General features: G+C 42.0%; 1 protein-coding gene across 1 annotated transcript in view; it reads right to left on the reverse strand.

The window, feature by feature from the left end:
- Window positions 1–14,389, reverse strand: part of MDN1 (midasin AAA ATPase 1) — a 155,615-nt gene extending 141,226 nt beyond the window's left edge. Inside the window, exons 1-5 of the mRNA XM_037518752.2 lie at window positions 14,124–14,389; window positions 9,032–9,258; window positions 4,557–4,781; window positions 4,081–4,188; window positions 3,809–4,001 (exon numbers count right to left, since the gene is read on the reverse strand). Coding sequence (XP_037374649.1) covers window positions 3,809–4,001; window positions 4,081–4,188; window positions 4,557–4,781; window positions 9,032–9,258; window positions 14,124–14,225 — 855 coding nt within the window. The 5' untranslated portion in view covers window positions 14,226–14,389. The remainder of the gene's footprint in view (window positions 1–3,808; window positions 4,002–4,080; window positions 4,189–4,556; window positions 4,782–9,031; window positions 9,259–14,123) is intronic.
- Between the last annotated feature and the right edge of the window lie 1,939 nt (window positions 14,390–16,328).

The following is a 16,328-nucleotide window of genomic DNA, read 5'->3' on the forward strand; positions in this document are numbered from 1 at the left end:
CACCCATTCATGATAAAGCCCTTGAAATTCTTGGGATACAAGGAACATACCTCAACATCATAAAGGATTATGACAGGCAAACAGCCAGTATCATTTCTCCATGGTGAAAAGCTGAAAGCAATTCCATTAAGATCTGGAACAAGACAAGGATGTCCACTCTCACCACTCTGCTTTTCAATATAATACTGGAAGTCCAGCCAGAGCAATAAGACAAGAGAAAGACATCCAAGGAATCCAAAAGGAAAAGAAGAAGTCAAACTATCACTATTTGCAGATGATATGATAATATGCATAGAGAACCCCAAAAAGTCCACAGAAAAACTAATTCAACTCATCAATCAGTTCAGTAAAGTGGCAGGATACAAAATCAACACGCAAAAGTCAGTAGCCTTCCTATACACAAACAATAAATCTGAAGAAGAAAAAATCAAAAAACATCCCTTTTTTTATTGAAACAAAAATCAAGTATTTGGGAATAAATCTAACAAAAGAGGTAAAGGACCTATACAAAGAAAACTATAAAAACACTGTTAAAAGAAATAGAAGAAGACACAAAGAAATGGAAAGACATCCCCTGCTCATGGATTGGAAGAATAAACATTATTAAAATGGCCATCCTTCCAAAAGCAGTATACAGATTCAATGCTATTCCAATCAAAATTTCAATGTCATTCTTCAAAGAAATAGAACAATTATTGATGAAATTCATATGGAATCACAAAAAACCCGAATAGCCAAAGCTCTCCTGAAAAAAAAAGAAGGGAATGGAGGCATCACACTCCCAGACTTCAAACTCTACTACAAAGCCATAATCATCAAAACTGCATGGTACTGGAACAAGAACAGACATACAGACCAATGGAATCAAATAGAAAATCCAGAAATAAACCCACAGATTTATGGTCAACTAATCTTTGACAAAGGAGCAAAGACTATGCATTGGAGCAAAGAAAGTTTGTTCAATAAATGGTGCTGGGAAAACTGGGTCGCTACATGCAGAAGAATGAAGCTTGACCACTACCTCACACCATACACAAAAATCAACTCAAAATGGATTAAAGAACTAGACATAAGACCTGAAACCATAAAATATATAGAAGGAAATATAGGCGAAACACTACGTGATTTGCACATCAAAGACATTTTACAGACACATCACCCAAAGCAGTGATAGTGAAGGCAAAGATAAACAGCTGGGACTACATCAAATTAAAGAGCTTCTGCACAGCAAAAGAGACAATAACAAAAACAAAGAGAAACCCCACCAACTGGGAGAACATTTTTGCACCCAACACTAATGATAAAGGACTGATCACAAAAATCTGCAAAGAGCTGATGAGAATCAACAACAACAAAGAAAATAATCCAGTCAAAAATGGGCAGAAGAGCTAAAAAGAAACTTCTCTGAAGAGGAAATGCAAATGGCCAACAGGCAAATGAAAAAATGTTCAACATCACTTGTAATCAGGGAAATGCAAATCAAAACTACCATGAGATACCATCTTACACCAGTGAGAATGGCACATATTAAAAAACTAGCAACAACAAAATGTTGGCGAGGGTGTGGAGAAAAAGGAACTCTTCTGCACTGTTGGTGGGAGTGCAAACTGGTCCAACCACTGTGGAGAGCTGTGTGGAGATTTCTGGACCTACTAAACATAGAGCTTCCATATGATCCAGCAATTCCACTCCTAGGTATTTACCCAAAGGACACAGAAACATCAATTCCAAAGAACACCTGCACCCCTGTTTATAGCAGCACTGTTTACAATAGCTAAGCTTTGGAAACAACCCAAATGCCAAAAATAGATGACTGGATCAAGAAGATGTGGTACATATATACCATGGAATATTACTCAGCATTCAAAAAAGATAACACATGCAATTTGCAGCAACATGGATGGCGCTGGAAGGGATCATGCTCAGCGAAATAAGCCAAAAAGAAAAAGAAAAATACCGGATGGTCTCACTCATAGCAGGAATCTAGAAAACTTAAATAAGGGACCAGGAAAACGAATAACTATAAGAAGTGAAATCAAAATCAACAAAAAACTACGAACCAGAGACACTTTTAGGGGGGCGGGGTGGGAGGGGGGGATGGGGTCAGAATGGGGGGGCTGCAATTGTATGGGGAATATAAAAATAAAATTTATTATTAAAAAAATAAATAAATAAATAAAAATAAAGAACAATGCAATTGTAAAAAAAAAATAATAAAGTGTATCAAAATAATCTGGACAGCTTGTTCAAAATACAGATGCTAAAAATAAATAAATAACAAAATAAAGATGTTTTAAGCTTAACCCCAAATATTTTAGTTTAGTATAATTGAGGTGGATTTCTGGGATCATCATTTTCTTTGAGAAAAACAACCTGAGTTCAGGCTGACGAGCTCATCCTTTGGTAAAAACACTTGTTGTCCTGCATGAAAGAAAAGGATGCCTGTCTAAATCCCAGGAAAACATCTTAAAGGGCTGCAAGGAGGTATTAGGTAGGCATTTAACAAAACATTAAACAGTAGTGAAATGGTTCTCTGTGAATGCTGACTTTTCTCACAGAGCCTCTTGGAGTCACTCTGTGAATACATGTGCCTCAGAGCTGAACCAAGGTGCATGAGTTCAAACTCTTGCCCTCTCCTTTCAGGGTGGTAAAAAGACACATTGACATTTATCAAGAACTCTTTGGAGTAACAGATGTCCACAGTTATACAATGAAACATTCTTCCCCAATAGCAACCCCAGGAAAGGTCATTGATATCTTGAGTCTCATACTGGAAATCGAAATAGTAAAAAAAAAAAAAATTAAAAAAAATAAAAAAAGAATAGGTAAAGAAATCTTAAAAAAAAGAATAGGTAAAGAATATGTGCTCCAACCAGAACCCACTCTATGTTAAAAGTCTAATGTCCCAAACCTAATCTGTGTAAGGAAAATGGTTAAAAAAAAAAAAAGTATACTGGGGGTGTAGAAGTCATCTTAGTGACTACAGGGAAGCACAAGAGGCTTTGGAAGGGGTGGTTTCTTAGAGCTGGTAACACATCTATGAATAATAATTGAATGGTATAGTTAACACATGTGCGCTCTTACATATTTAATATACTTTAATTCTTTTTTAATTGTATTGCCTAGTAAACAAAATGATGGCTCAAAGAATGACTGAGGACTTATTCCAAGATCACTGAGTAGACCTGGGCATTGAAATGACAACTGACTACAGACTGATGTGGAAAATTGGTTCCCAATGGCTCAGATTTTGATATTTAAGTCTTTCCAAAGTGTTGTCTGGAGGCACATTCTTAGAAAGGTTATTCATATGCTGGTAGGGGTGGGATGGGTTTGGAATTCATTACAGATAGTATCCTCCCACACATTAGACAAAAAGAATATTCTGACAGAAAGATGCTGCTGGGAGCTATATCTGGGCCTACCCCTGTCTCTGCCAAAGGCCAACTGGAGGGTCTCTAAGCAAGTCACTCTCATTTATACCATATAAAAGTAGGGTGTCACACCATGTGCCTTCCAAATTTATACAGTAGTAAATGAGAGGATATATGGAAAAGCTTTGATGAAAGTATCACAGAGACATCATTAGTTTCTAATTGAATATTAAATAAGACCACAAAGGAAATATTAGAGAGGTGGGCCTACAGTAAATTTCTCTTAATCTCTCCTTGAGCACTTCTGAAAACAGATTATCTATTTGGCAAAATTGATTTGGCTGATACCTATAACAGAGAGCCCAGCCAAGAGAAAAAGCACACTCAGTGTTAAGGAGGAGGAAGGGGCACAGTCCCTACTGATGACAACATACCTGCTCTCCAGAGGCTGGTGGCTGCTCAGGTAGCACCACACCACAGACAGCAGTCACCCTGGAGGAGAGGTCAGCTGAAACAAGGTGTCCCTGTAAGTAATGCAGCTCCTTCTCCTTATGCCAAAGGGAAGCTTCTGGATTGGCCAAAACCAAGGCTTTCTCCAAGTCTTGTAGCTGGGCCTCTTCTAATAACCTAAGGTAAAAGGATCTAATCAAGTACTTTAATGCACAGTAAAGGTACATCAAGATGGCCAGGAATGTTCCTTGCTTACCTCAACCTGAAATGGATCAGCTCCTCATTACTAAAACGCTTCTTAAGGAATGATAACTTGTGTTCTTCATTCATACAAGTGACCAAAGCAAGACAATTGGCTGTGTACCTGGAGAAAAAGTGTATAAATTTAGTCAACTTGTAGTTGATTCTAGAAAATTTGCTAGCCAACTGAACACTAGAAAAGGAAATCTTACAGAATATAACACACTTAAGACTACAAAATACAAATCAGGCGTGAAAAAGTCACTTGACAGAGTAAAGAAAAAGGTGAAACTCCTCACACCATCTCACATTGCTAAGAAGTAAAACATGATTAAGGTAAAAAATAAGGAATCAAAGGCACCAGAACCAAAAAAAAAAAAAAAAAAAAAAAAACAAATTTTAAATGGCTCCCCTTTTCTCTTTGTGCATACAACTCCACACCCCTCTACCATTCCCCCCTGGAAGCAAAGGAAAAGTCCAACAGCTACGCACCAACGGACCAAGGTATCATGACTTCTGAGAAGAGGGACACACACACTCCAGTCCCAGAGCTCCCGGAATACAGACTGCTCTTGCTGCAGAAACTTGTAGGCTGCTTCCATTAGGTCCCGGAGCTTCATTCGCCTGCGCCCATATCGGACTGGATTAGCATCTGAACTCTCAAGGAAGAGTCTTTGAAAGACTGGGAAAGTGTCTTTGAAATACCTCAGGGCAAACCTTCAGAAAGAAAAGGTATTTCATTGGTTGGTGAAAATATCAAAGAATACATCTCTACTTTGAGACACGTCAGCAGAGCATAACAGGCACTTACAAGGGTCTGAGACTGAGAAATAAATGCTAAAATCACCTACAAATACATATTGCAAACTGCTATTAAACAAACAAAACCCACTCATTTTTAACAAAGAGAGACGGATGTTAGAGGTGGCTAATGCTAAGACTGTCTCCTGTACAAGTCCCAAGAACCAGGAACATGGCATGAGTTATCTGACTAGAAGGACAAAAAATTATTAAATTCTATGAACCAAATATTATATTTAAGTCCTGGGGATTCAAAACCAAATAGATGCTTATTTTGAGGAGCTTGCTATCTAGTAAGGAAAATAGTCACTTGCAGATAAAAGAGATTACTCTGCACGCCCTCCCCACCAAAAAAAAAAAAAGGTTCAAATGAACCTGAGGGAGTCGAGAAGTATCACTTTGGTTGCACCTTAAAAGGAGATTCTCATGAAAGCACAAAGAGGACATTCAACACAGATAAAATAGGCAGTTCAATGAGATAGCATCAAGATATAGTCTGGTGTTCTGAAGTAACCAAAAGCAGCATGTGACAGCTGGTGAACAGGAAGATGTCAAATGACAAAAGAAGAAGTAAAGAAAGAGGGAGAGGCCAGATTATACAAAGCTGAGGTGGCCATGACGTAAGATGCTGTACTGTGTCTGCTTCCCACACAGAGTATTCTTCTCTGAGACGCTCCAAGAGACTCCACGAGAAACACTAACACAATTGAATTATAAAGATATCCTTATTCATTTATTCATTAAACAAATATATACTGAGCATGTGCTATGTGGCAAGCACTGTCCTGATACTAGAAATTTGTCAATAAACCAAAAGCATGGGAAAGCAGGCAGGGCCTCAGAAAACTTCAGAGGAAGGGGGAGGCCCTGATGACAGTGATCCCTAACAATGATTTATGGTTTGCCATGGGCCAGGCACTAGGTTAAACAAGTAAGAGAAGGCAGTTGGCTAGGTGGAAAGCAGCTAGTCTCACTTCCACATACATACATTTTCTTTTTTTTTTTTTCTTTTCTCTTTTTTTTTGTAGGCCCCTCGCTGGCAGCCAGGGAACGAACCGGCGCTGCAGAGGTTGCAGGCAGCCTCACAGCCCAGCGCTCAACCGATGCGCCACCAGGGGAGGCCCCACATACATACATTTTCACTAGAATGTTAGCTCCAAGAAGGCAGGGTTCTGGTCTCCTTTGTTCAATGCTGCATACCCATCACCTAGCACAGTACTGACACATAATGGGCTGTCAATAGACAGTTGTTAAAGAGTTGCTTCATTTAACCCTCTTAAGGCTATAATGGAGGTGTTGTGAGAAAGTATCAATTGCAAAATAATTCTAAGGACAAAATCCATTGTACTAAGGAACAGAAAAGAAACAAGAAAAAAAGTAATAACCGTGGCAAAGGGAAGTCCACGCAGGACACTACGACCTTGTGGGAAAAGTATAAAAATAAGGAAAAGGAAACTACAAAATTTCAGTTTTAGTAGTATAAAATTAAGACCCATTTGAGTAAGAAAAAACTTAGCAAGGTACTTGACTGAAGCAAATTACCCCTCACCTACTCAGTCTTTCTAGGTACAGATCTCATCTCATAAAGACAAAAATCATGAAGTTAAAAGTAAAATAATAGAGCCACAGACAATCTGGTTTAGTTCCACACTGGAAAGTTTTACAGTAGAAAAAAGTAAAGCACCAGATGAACAGAGCGTACAAATGAGTATTGAAAACCTTGAGTCCAAGGGGTGTCATCAGAAGATAGCAGACTAGAAAACTTCCAGCCTCACACAAAGATACCAACTGAACAATAACATACACACCAGAATACCTTTGAGAGAACTCTGAACATCAACTGAGAAGTTATAATACCCAAACCAACATAAAATCAAGATGTTCCAGAAAAAGTAGTTAGAAAGTTCCCAATGTTTTGCTTACCCATATGTACCTCACCTATCCATCCTGGCATGATGCAAACCAAAAGGAAAACTCCCACACCAGGGACTCTCCCTTAGGAAAGAAACAAAAGGGGGAAACAGACATCCAATATTCTGACTAGTCTAGGGGCCACTTGAGAGACTGGCATCCAACTTCGCTGACTCACGGCACTAATGGTACTGGCAGTCTTGTTTTGAAAGTCACTAAAAACAGACATGATCACGTGCAAAATTTTTTTTTAAGTTCGCTTTTTTTTTTAATTAATTAATTAATTTATTTATACAAGCACTGGGTACAGTCAGAAGCGCAGGAGGGTGAGAGAATTCACCAGAGCCAGAGTGGGGAGCAGAGCAGGCAGAAGGACCGAAGTACACTGCTGAGGGGAGCAGCGGGCGGCAGGAGAGGTCTGCGCGCCATGTGGGACTGCCAGGGATCGAACCGGCACTGCAGAGGCTGCGGGCAGCTTCGCAACCTAGCGCTCAACAGCTGCGCCACCGGGGAGGTCCTCACCTGCACATTTAAGCTGCCTTTCCATAGGCAGACGCTAAAAGGGGGCTAGAGATTATGGGTTTCCAAAAAAGAAACACCAACAAACTGTTGGTGAGAATGTAGACTGCCCTATCCCCTCTGGAAAACAATATGGAGGGTTCTCAAAATATTAAAAATAGATCTATTACATGATCCAGCAATTCCACTCCTACATATCTGTCTAAAGTAGACAAAAACACTACTTCAGAGAGATATATAGCACTCCTATGTTCACTGTAGCACTATTCACAATAGCCAAGTTATGGAAACAACCTAAGTGCCCAGTGGTAGGTGAGTGAATTAAGAAGACGTGGTACAAACGCACAATGGAATATTACATGGCTATATAAAAAAAAAAAAGATGAAATCTTGCCATCTGCAACATGGATAGAACTTAATTGGATTATGCTAAACAAAGTAAGTCGGGGGAGAAAGACAAATATCAAATGATTTCGCATAAATGTAGACTATAAAGAAAAGAAACAAAGAAATAAACAAAATTAAACCAAAACAAACCCTAGAAACCTGATGCAGACTTTAAGTTCCTAGAGGGGAGGTTAGAACAAAGGAGGAAGGGGGTCCAAAGGATTATGGTGCTTATGTGATGAGTGTGGTGTGGTAAGATACATCTGAGGAGGTGTCAATCTATTGCCCTAAATCACACACAGTGTTGTAAACCAGTTATTTCAATAAAAATAAATACATTGGAGGGAAAGTTAAAAAAAAAAAAAAAAAAAGCAGGAGACTCTAAGAAAATAAATAACAAATAAATTAAAAAAAGAGGAAGCTGGACAGTAGTGACAGGCTGAGGCAGGAAGAGTAACTTGAACTGCGGTATTCAGGGTTAAAGTGTGCAAAGCTGATCAGGTGTTTACACTAAGTTCTGCATCAAGATACTAACATCCTAGGAGTGGAGGAGCATCAGTTTGCTTAAGCAGGGTGAACTGATTCGGGCTGGAAACAGAAAAGCTCAAAAGAGAAATATATTAAGGGCCTCCCTTGTGGCCTAGGGGTTAAGTCTCAGTGATATCATTATGACAGCCTGAGTTTGATCCCTAGCCAGGGAGCTAACCCAATGGCAGATCCCACAGCAAATCTCTCCTGTCTCGCCTGCTGCTCCCCTCAGCAATGTATTTCAGTCAACTGCCTGTTCTGCTCCCTACTCTGTTGCTGGTGAATCCTCTAACCCCCACCCCTGCACTTTTGGCCTGCACCCCAGTTCTTCCATGCAAAAATAATAATTCTTATTAAAAAAAAAATACATTAGAATCCAGTTCTAACAAAACTTACACCATATTGATTTAGAAGATTTATACAAAGTTTAAAAAGGCATTAAAACTCTTCTAACCTGTCCTGTTCAGCTGTTCCAGCAAGCAAGAAATCTCATCTGTCTGAAGTTAATGCTATAAGAGCCTCAGCTAAAACTATTTAAACCTGTCTTACGTGCAAGTCCGATTAAATGAGGATAGGGGAATCCTCAAGGGTAGGGGGCAATTTTCCAGACCTGTTTTGATAGCGAAGACTCAAAAGACACCTAGTAAATTGTCACTGAACTGAGCTGAGATAAACGGATTCTGCTGTGCTTCTCCTTCCTCCCTTATTTTTATAAACTACTTATCTCTCTCCTTTGTGTATTTTCCCTTTCCTTTTTCTCAACTCAACTCCTCCTTACTTCCACTTCAAGGAGAAACACAAAGCATAAAACTATTACTTACGGGAGGACATCAGGATGGTTACCAATGAGTTTGCTCATTGACACACAAAGCCGTTCATGTAGATCATGGTTGACTTGGCCTCCAGCTTTAATGGCTTCAGCATTCCTTTCCAGCAAATCCAAAAGGATAGGGCGCAGCTGGCGACCAACCAGTATAGTACAGTCCTTATCCAGAAGTAACTGTGCTAAAGTACTCAGGATACACTGGCGATCTTGAGGAGTCCACACCTTAAAGAAAGACAAGATAAAATGTCTATGCAAACAACAGCACTGCTGCAGAATATCAAAGAGCCCTAGTTTAGAACCAGAATAGCCAAATTCCAGACTTCATATGTGAATTTACCTTATAAAACACTGTAAGGGGCAGGAGGACAGGGACACGGAGCAGGTTTTCTATGATTCTATGCAGATGGGGTAAATGAGGGGAGAGTCCTGGAGCCCTCAGTGGCTTTTGCAGGCTTTTGTTGGGATTTACCAGGTACACAGCAGGCAGGGGTGCTGGGGGGTTGGGAGGGGTTGGGTCTCCCAGCCCCCAGCAAGTCTTCACTCTGTCAGGGCTCTCCAACATTCTCTGGTGGTCTCTGCTGCTCTTGTGGTTCTGCTCTCTGTCTCTGCCAGCGTCCCCATGACGCCACCCTTAAAAGCCCAGTCTTAGCACAGGTGAATCCCATCTACATATGCCCACACCCTATTCTAGGTGCCCGCCATCAGGCATGTATTCAGGACCGACGGTTCCGTCATCTATTCTAATGGCGGGAGGGCAGAAAAGCCTGATACTTTTACCTTACCCTACAAACACAGTGAAGTTTTTTTTTTCCTTTAAAGATTTTTTTTTTAATTTATACAAGAACAGGGGTACAGTCAGAAGCATGGGAGAGAATTCACCAGAGCCAGAGCAAGGAACAGAACAGACAGACTGATGAAACACACTGCTGAGGGGAGCAGCGGGTATGGCAGGAGAGGTTTGTGTGCCACGTGGGACCCTCGCCGGCGGCCGGGGATCAAACCAGCAGCTTCGCAGCCCAGTGCTCAACTGCTGCACCAGGGGAGGCCCCACAGTGAAGTTTTTTTGCGAGAGGATTAGAGTAATTCACTGTAAAGGATACTGAAAATGAGTTTCAGTTCACTGAAGTTTGAGGTAAAAGGACTGATACCTGGATTCCATGTAAAATGCTACAGTTTTCCTGAAAAATAATGTTTCAGGGTCTTAAGACACCAAAGAATGAAATATTTTCCCCAGTTCCTTTGCTCTAGAAGAAAATCACAGAAATTAAATTAAAAAATAAAAAAACCTGCAGTTAGTATGCAAACCACCAACTCTCCTGAGAAAAAGATAAGAAATCAATTTCTGGAAGTGAATTAAGAATAAAATTATAGGGCCTCCCTGGTGGCACAGGTGGTTGAGCACCGCACTGTGAAGCTGTCTGCAGCCTCTGCAGCACGGGTTCAATCCCGGCTGGCCGACGAGACTCCCACATGGCGCAGCAGACCTCTCCTGTCTCACCCGCGGCTCCCCTCAGCAGTGTATTTCTTCAGTCTGCCTGTTGTGTTCCCGGCTCTGTCTCTGGTGAATCCTCTCACCCTCCCTCGCATCTGGCCTGTACCCCGGTTCTTATATAAAAATAAATCTTTAAAAAAAAAAAAGAATAAAATTATAATGGCTTCAACCTCTGAAAAATAAACAACACAGACATCAAAGTAAACAGTCTCATTGGCCACACTTTGTTATGCTAGATCAAACAGACCAAAAATTCTAGTGCTTCAGTTAAGAAAGTTTATAAGCATAGAAGGGAAAACAAAAATGTGTAAAAGGTCTCATATTGGTAGTGTGTTTGCAGGTCTGCACAACCCTGGGTGCCTGGCAATATTATGCAGGTTTAAATTACAAAAGTGGGGACTCCCTGGTGGCGCAAGGGGCTAAGTCTCAGCACTATGAAGGTATCTGCAGCACGAATTCAATCCCAGCTAGGGACTGACCCACATGGTGCAGCAGACCTTTCCTGTCTCACCTGTAGCTTCCCTCAGCAGTGCATTTCAACAGATCCGCCTGTTCTGCTCTTCACTCTGTCTCTGGTGAATCCTCTCACCAGCCTCCCACCCCACACTTAATGACCCACATCCCGCCAAAAAAAAAAAAACCAAAAAACCGAAAGGGGTATACCCAATACTATGAACGTATCCTAAGAATACATTCTACACTAAAATGTTATCTATAGAAGGGCAGTTTGAAGATAACCTAAATATTATATGCAAAAATAAAACAATTCTTTCCAAAGTTAATATTTAGAAAATAAAGTCACCATACACTTAAGCTCTTACAAAGTCTCCCAAATTATAAGGCATTTTCTCATAACAATACTTAATTCTGAACTAAGCACTGACTGCAAAAAATGTTATCTTGAAGCACTATCTATCAATATTAGCTCTATTGTTCATAGGTGATAAACAAGCAGGCTGCAGGCAGGCCTGGGTAAAGGGATCTCAGGCAGGCAGGCAGGCAACCAAGCCTCCCAGTCCCCCACAAATCTTTATGCTCTTTCTCTGGGCTCTCTGTAGTGTCCCATTCGCCTCCCCTGGCCCTGTCTTGTGGTTTCACCTCTTCCGTAGTATTATGTCTTCCTCTTGCTGTTGCCACTGCTGCTGCTTTTAGCCCAGCCTCTAAGCTCAGGTGTGCACACTTGCGCATGTGCGCGCACCCATACTCCAGGTGTCCACAATCAGGTACCATGCTCTCCCTCCAAAGCACATTCCTGCATTAACACCATCAAGGCCTCAGGTGATAGCCACAGAGGCTAGTGGCATAAAAAAATCCTGATCATTTCATTTATCCTACAATAGGTCATCTGACAAATTTCATAAAACAGAGACAAGGATATTAGCAAGCCCTCTAAAGACAATCTATGTGCTTCAATAACTTACTTCTTTTCATTATTGACCAGCTTTTCACTGTTTCAATATATAAGTTCTTTATTTATTCACATACTAATGGATATTTACTATTTCCTGTTATCATCAACAAAGCTACCATAACATTCATGTAAAAAAGATTTATGAACATATTTTTACTATGCTTATGTTTTTATTACCTGAAAATGAGATTGCTGGATCACATGGTGACTGTATGCTTAATTTTTCAAATTGTTTTAAAAAGTTTTGATTTTTAACCTTTAAAAAAAAATGCAGTATTTTATATCTCCACCAGCAATGTTTGAGCTCTCTAACTGCTTCAACTATGCACCAACAAATAGAATTATCAGTCTTATTTTGCCATCCTTCTTGAGGGTGCAATGATACATAGTGCTTTTATTTGCATGTCATTAAAGATTTAGTTTTTTGGGGCCTCCCCAGTGGCGCAGCTGTTGAGCGCTGGGTTGCAAAGCTGCCCGCGGCCTCTGCGGCGCCGGTTCGATCCCCAGCTGCTCCCCGGCCACCGGAGGAGGGTCCCACATGGTGCGCAGACCTCTCCTGCTGCCCGCTGCTCCCCTCAGCAGTGTACTTTGGTCGTTCTGCCTGCTCTGCTCCCCGCTCTGGCTCTGGTGAATTCTCTCACCCTCCCGCGCTTCTGACTGTACCCAGTGCATGTAAGGGGAGTGGGTAGCAAGACAGAGGTCTGTTGTGCCATATGTGGGGTAGCTCCCTGGTATGGGATAGAACTCAGGCCATACCAGTGATAGCACTGAGACTCAACCCCTGGGCCACCAGGGAGGCCCTGAGTGGATTTTGATAGTCAGTTAATTGTCTAATTCATTGGTATAAAATTGTTCACAATAGCAACTTTTCACTGTTTTCAAAATTTGCAACAGTGGCCTCTAATTCATAGTAGTTTGGATTTTCCCCTTTTTTCTTGATCAACCTTTTCAAAAAATCAACTTCTGATTTCACTGGTGTACTGTCTGTCCATATCCTATTTTATTCACTTACAACTCTTTATAATATCTTTCTTCTACTTATTTTACATTTAATCTGCCCCTATTAAAAATCAGTTTCTTTGTAGACTTTCCCATTTATATTAGTGATTCCCTTTGGAGGAGGCTCATGAAACTCTAAGTGTATCCTTGACTCTTGCTTCCCCGTTGTTTCACATTAACATTATGTGTTAATGTTAATGTTGCTTCCCCGTTGTTTCACATTCACATTAGTGCTAGTAACCTACCCACCTACCACTTCAGACCTAAATCACTGCCTTTGCTTGCTACCCTAACACACACACACACACACACACACACACACGTGCGCGCGCAATGTATAGGTGACTAAGTTCTAAATACTGGAGTTACCCAAAACAAACAAGAAATCCCACACGCTTTAACTCTCAAGAAATTCAGATGGGGTGGGATGGGGGGGGCGGGGCATGAGTGGGAAGCAGAAAATAAAAAACTAAAATGAAACCCGAAAAAGATGCGGCAATAAGGATCCTCAACTCAAACTGCGACAAGTCAGGAAGAGCAGGCTCTTAAAAGTCTGAACATCAACGTCCCAGAAAATTCTAATTCACCTTATAGTTCTATGGTTAGTATCAGAGTTGGCACTCACAGTCTTGCTTTGTCCTTCGATTGTTTTCGGTGTTTATATAAACTCACTCCAGAAATAGATGCTAGATTTCCAGGGGTAAAAGACCATAAAGGATTTATCTTTCCGTCTCTGAACAGTACCACACTGTGCCTAACGGACAGCAAGAATGCAATCAATACTTGTCAACAGAAGGAAAAGACACGGGATAGGAAAGATCACGCACCAAAGCTAAACCGATGGCTGGGTTCTGCACTCTTAGGTAATAAACACGTCAAAACGGCAGATAACCAATCTCAATTACAGGAAAACCACATTTCCAGTGGAAGGCCACGCCTGCATGGGGGTAAGTCGGTGGAGAGGGAAAGGATAGTCTCCCCTGGATGAAAACAAAAGCTTGCTTCCAATTTCCCCCAACACGCGCGGATGCCTCAGCCACTGAGCAGCCCGTGGAGGGGCAGAGGAACAAGACGCGGCTTCTCTCTCCCCTTGAAGCAGCGCGTCTGCGCGCAGGGTCGCCCAGCACAGGAGAAGGGGGGTCGGCGGGGTCGGCCTGGCGCCTTCCCCCCCCTTCATTCCCTTACCTGCTTGGCCAAGAACCTGCCTAGCTCGCCGCGGCTCTTCTCGTTCTTGGCCGCGATTAACCGCAGAGGCGCGGCCGCCACCTCCAGCAAAAGATGCTCCATGACCAGCGGCCCTCCGCCCCGGGCGGCCACCGCGTTCCCGCTTCACGCTCAGCCCCCCTAAGCTGCTGAGGTCCCCGCGCCGCAGCTGCCAACAACTACGCCCCCAGGGAAAGCGGCAAACGCCGCACGGCGGGCACCGGAGACCAGCACCACACGTGGGGCAGCACGCGGCGCTCTGCGTCATCAGCTCGCGACCGCGACGCGGGGGCGGCCTCGGCCCCACCTCCTTGGCGACGGAAATAACGCACTCACTACGCGCCACTTCCGGAGGGACAATCGAAGCTGAAAGGACTTTTGCTACTGGATCTAATGCATGTTATGATGGGAGGGCTGAGAGACAATGCATGAGGGACATCAAGACAGAAGATTCAGCTAGGAAAAGCGAGGGAGCCCCTCAGGGGCCCATGATCCTCGGCACACCCTACCTGCCTACCTCCGGCATAGCGCGCAAAAGATCAGATATAAATGAAACGCTAAAGTAATAGTGATTATCTCAACGAACAAGCAGATTTTCTCCCTCTAACACGGCAGTTCCTTTCTAGACCTGTGGAAATCGCACACAAATATGACAAGTGCACACCTTGTAATTTTCTTAATATAAATATTGGAAATGATTGGAATTGAGTTAGGGAATGTTTAAGTATGATATGTTACAGAATATTCTGGTGTTAAGAGTAAGGTAGAATAATACATTAAATTAGAAGTGCATTTATAGAAAATTCAAGAACAAGGCAAAATAATGGTAAAGTGCAATGTGGTATCATTTCACATATTTACTGTTTCTTTGTATAAAAGATAAACTTTCTCGATCTGAGGCAATTGTGAAAAAAATACATAGTAGATAATGTTTTCCAAAATGGTTATAATAATTTACACTGTGGGTGCCTCCCTGGTGTCCCAAAGGGGTTAAGTCTCAGCACTATGAAGCAATCGGCAGCCACCGCAGCATGAGTTATAAGTTCTATCTCTGGCCAGGGAGCTGACCCATATGGCACAGCAGACCTCTCCTGTCTCGCCCCTGCTCCCTCAGCGGTGTATTTCAGTCAGTCTGCCTGTTCTGCTCCCCACTCTGTCTCTAGTGAATCCTCTCTCTCTCTCTCTCTCTCTCTCTCTCTCTCTCTCTCTCTCTCTCACACACACACACACACACACACACACACACACACACACCACCTCTGGTCTACATCCCATCTCTTGTATGCAAGAAAATATGACAACACTTGACAGTGTCATACTTCTAAGATCCAAGAGGTAGGGTTTTCTGGATTGCAGGGAAAAGAGAAAAGCCAAAGTGCATGCAGTAAAAGGTAGATAGGGAAGGAAAGGGAACTCAGGAAGCTAAGGCAAACAGGAAAAATGGCTCCCGGTCACTCATGCCTGAACAGAAACACAAAGGACTGACAATAGTTTTGTTATCACCTTAAAAGCATCTGGGTCTACTGCTCATTAGTCTACTGACTGTCAAATTTATAACTCAGTTCCTCCCTACTGTAGTTTCATTCCTTTGCCTTTTCCTCTCCCTTTAGTTTCAAATGTTTCAATTGAAACATTCAATTGCCTTTTTCTGTGGAGTTCATATTTAAAATTCCTTGTAGAAAGAGAATCTGATAGGATTAGTTTGTCACTATCTAATTAGAATAACTCTACTGTGCATTTATGAGGCTATCCTTTATATAAAATCCCAGAATAGGAAAGGGAGTTTAGTGGCATGTTTCCCACTTTTGCCCTTGTCTCGCCATTAGATTAATGGTTTTCACAGTTTGTGTGTGCATGCATGTGTGTGTGTGAATTATCAACCCTTTGAGAACTTTTGAAAGCAAGGAGAACTTTTCTGCAGAAACATACACCAATTCATAATTTTTTAAAGATTTATTTATGCATACAAGAACTGGGGTACAGGCCAGAGGTGGGGGGAGATGAGAGGATTCGCCAGAGACAAAGTGGGGAGCAGAACAGGCAGATCTACTGAAATACACAGCTGAGGGGAGCAGTGGGCAAGTCAGGAGAGATCTGCTGCACCATGTGGGTTGCTCCCTGGCCAGCCGGGAGATTGAACTCCTGATGAAGAGACTGTGGACAGCTTCACGGATTGCCTCTTAACCC

This window comes from Talpa occidentalis, unplaced genomic scaffold, assembly GCF_014898055.3.
Source record: "Talpa occidentalis isolate TD23 unplaced genomic scaffold, MPIMG_talOcc4v2.1 talOcc4.2, whole genome shotgun sequence".
NCBI classification, from domain to species: Eukaryota; Metazoa; Chordata; class Mammalia; order Eulipotyphla; family Talpidae; genus Talpa; species Talpa occidentalis.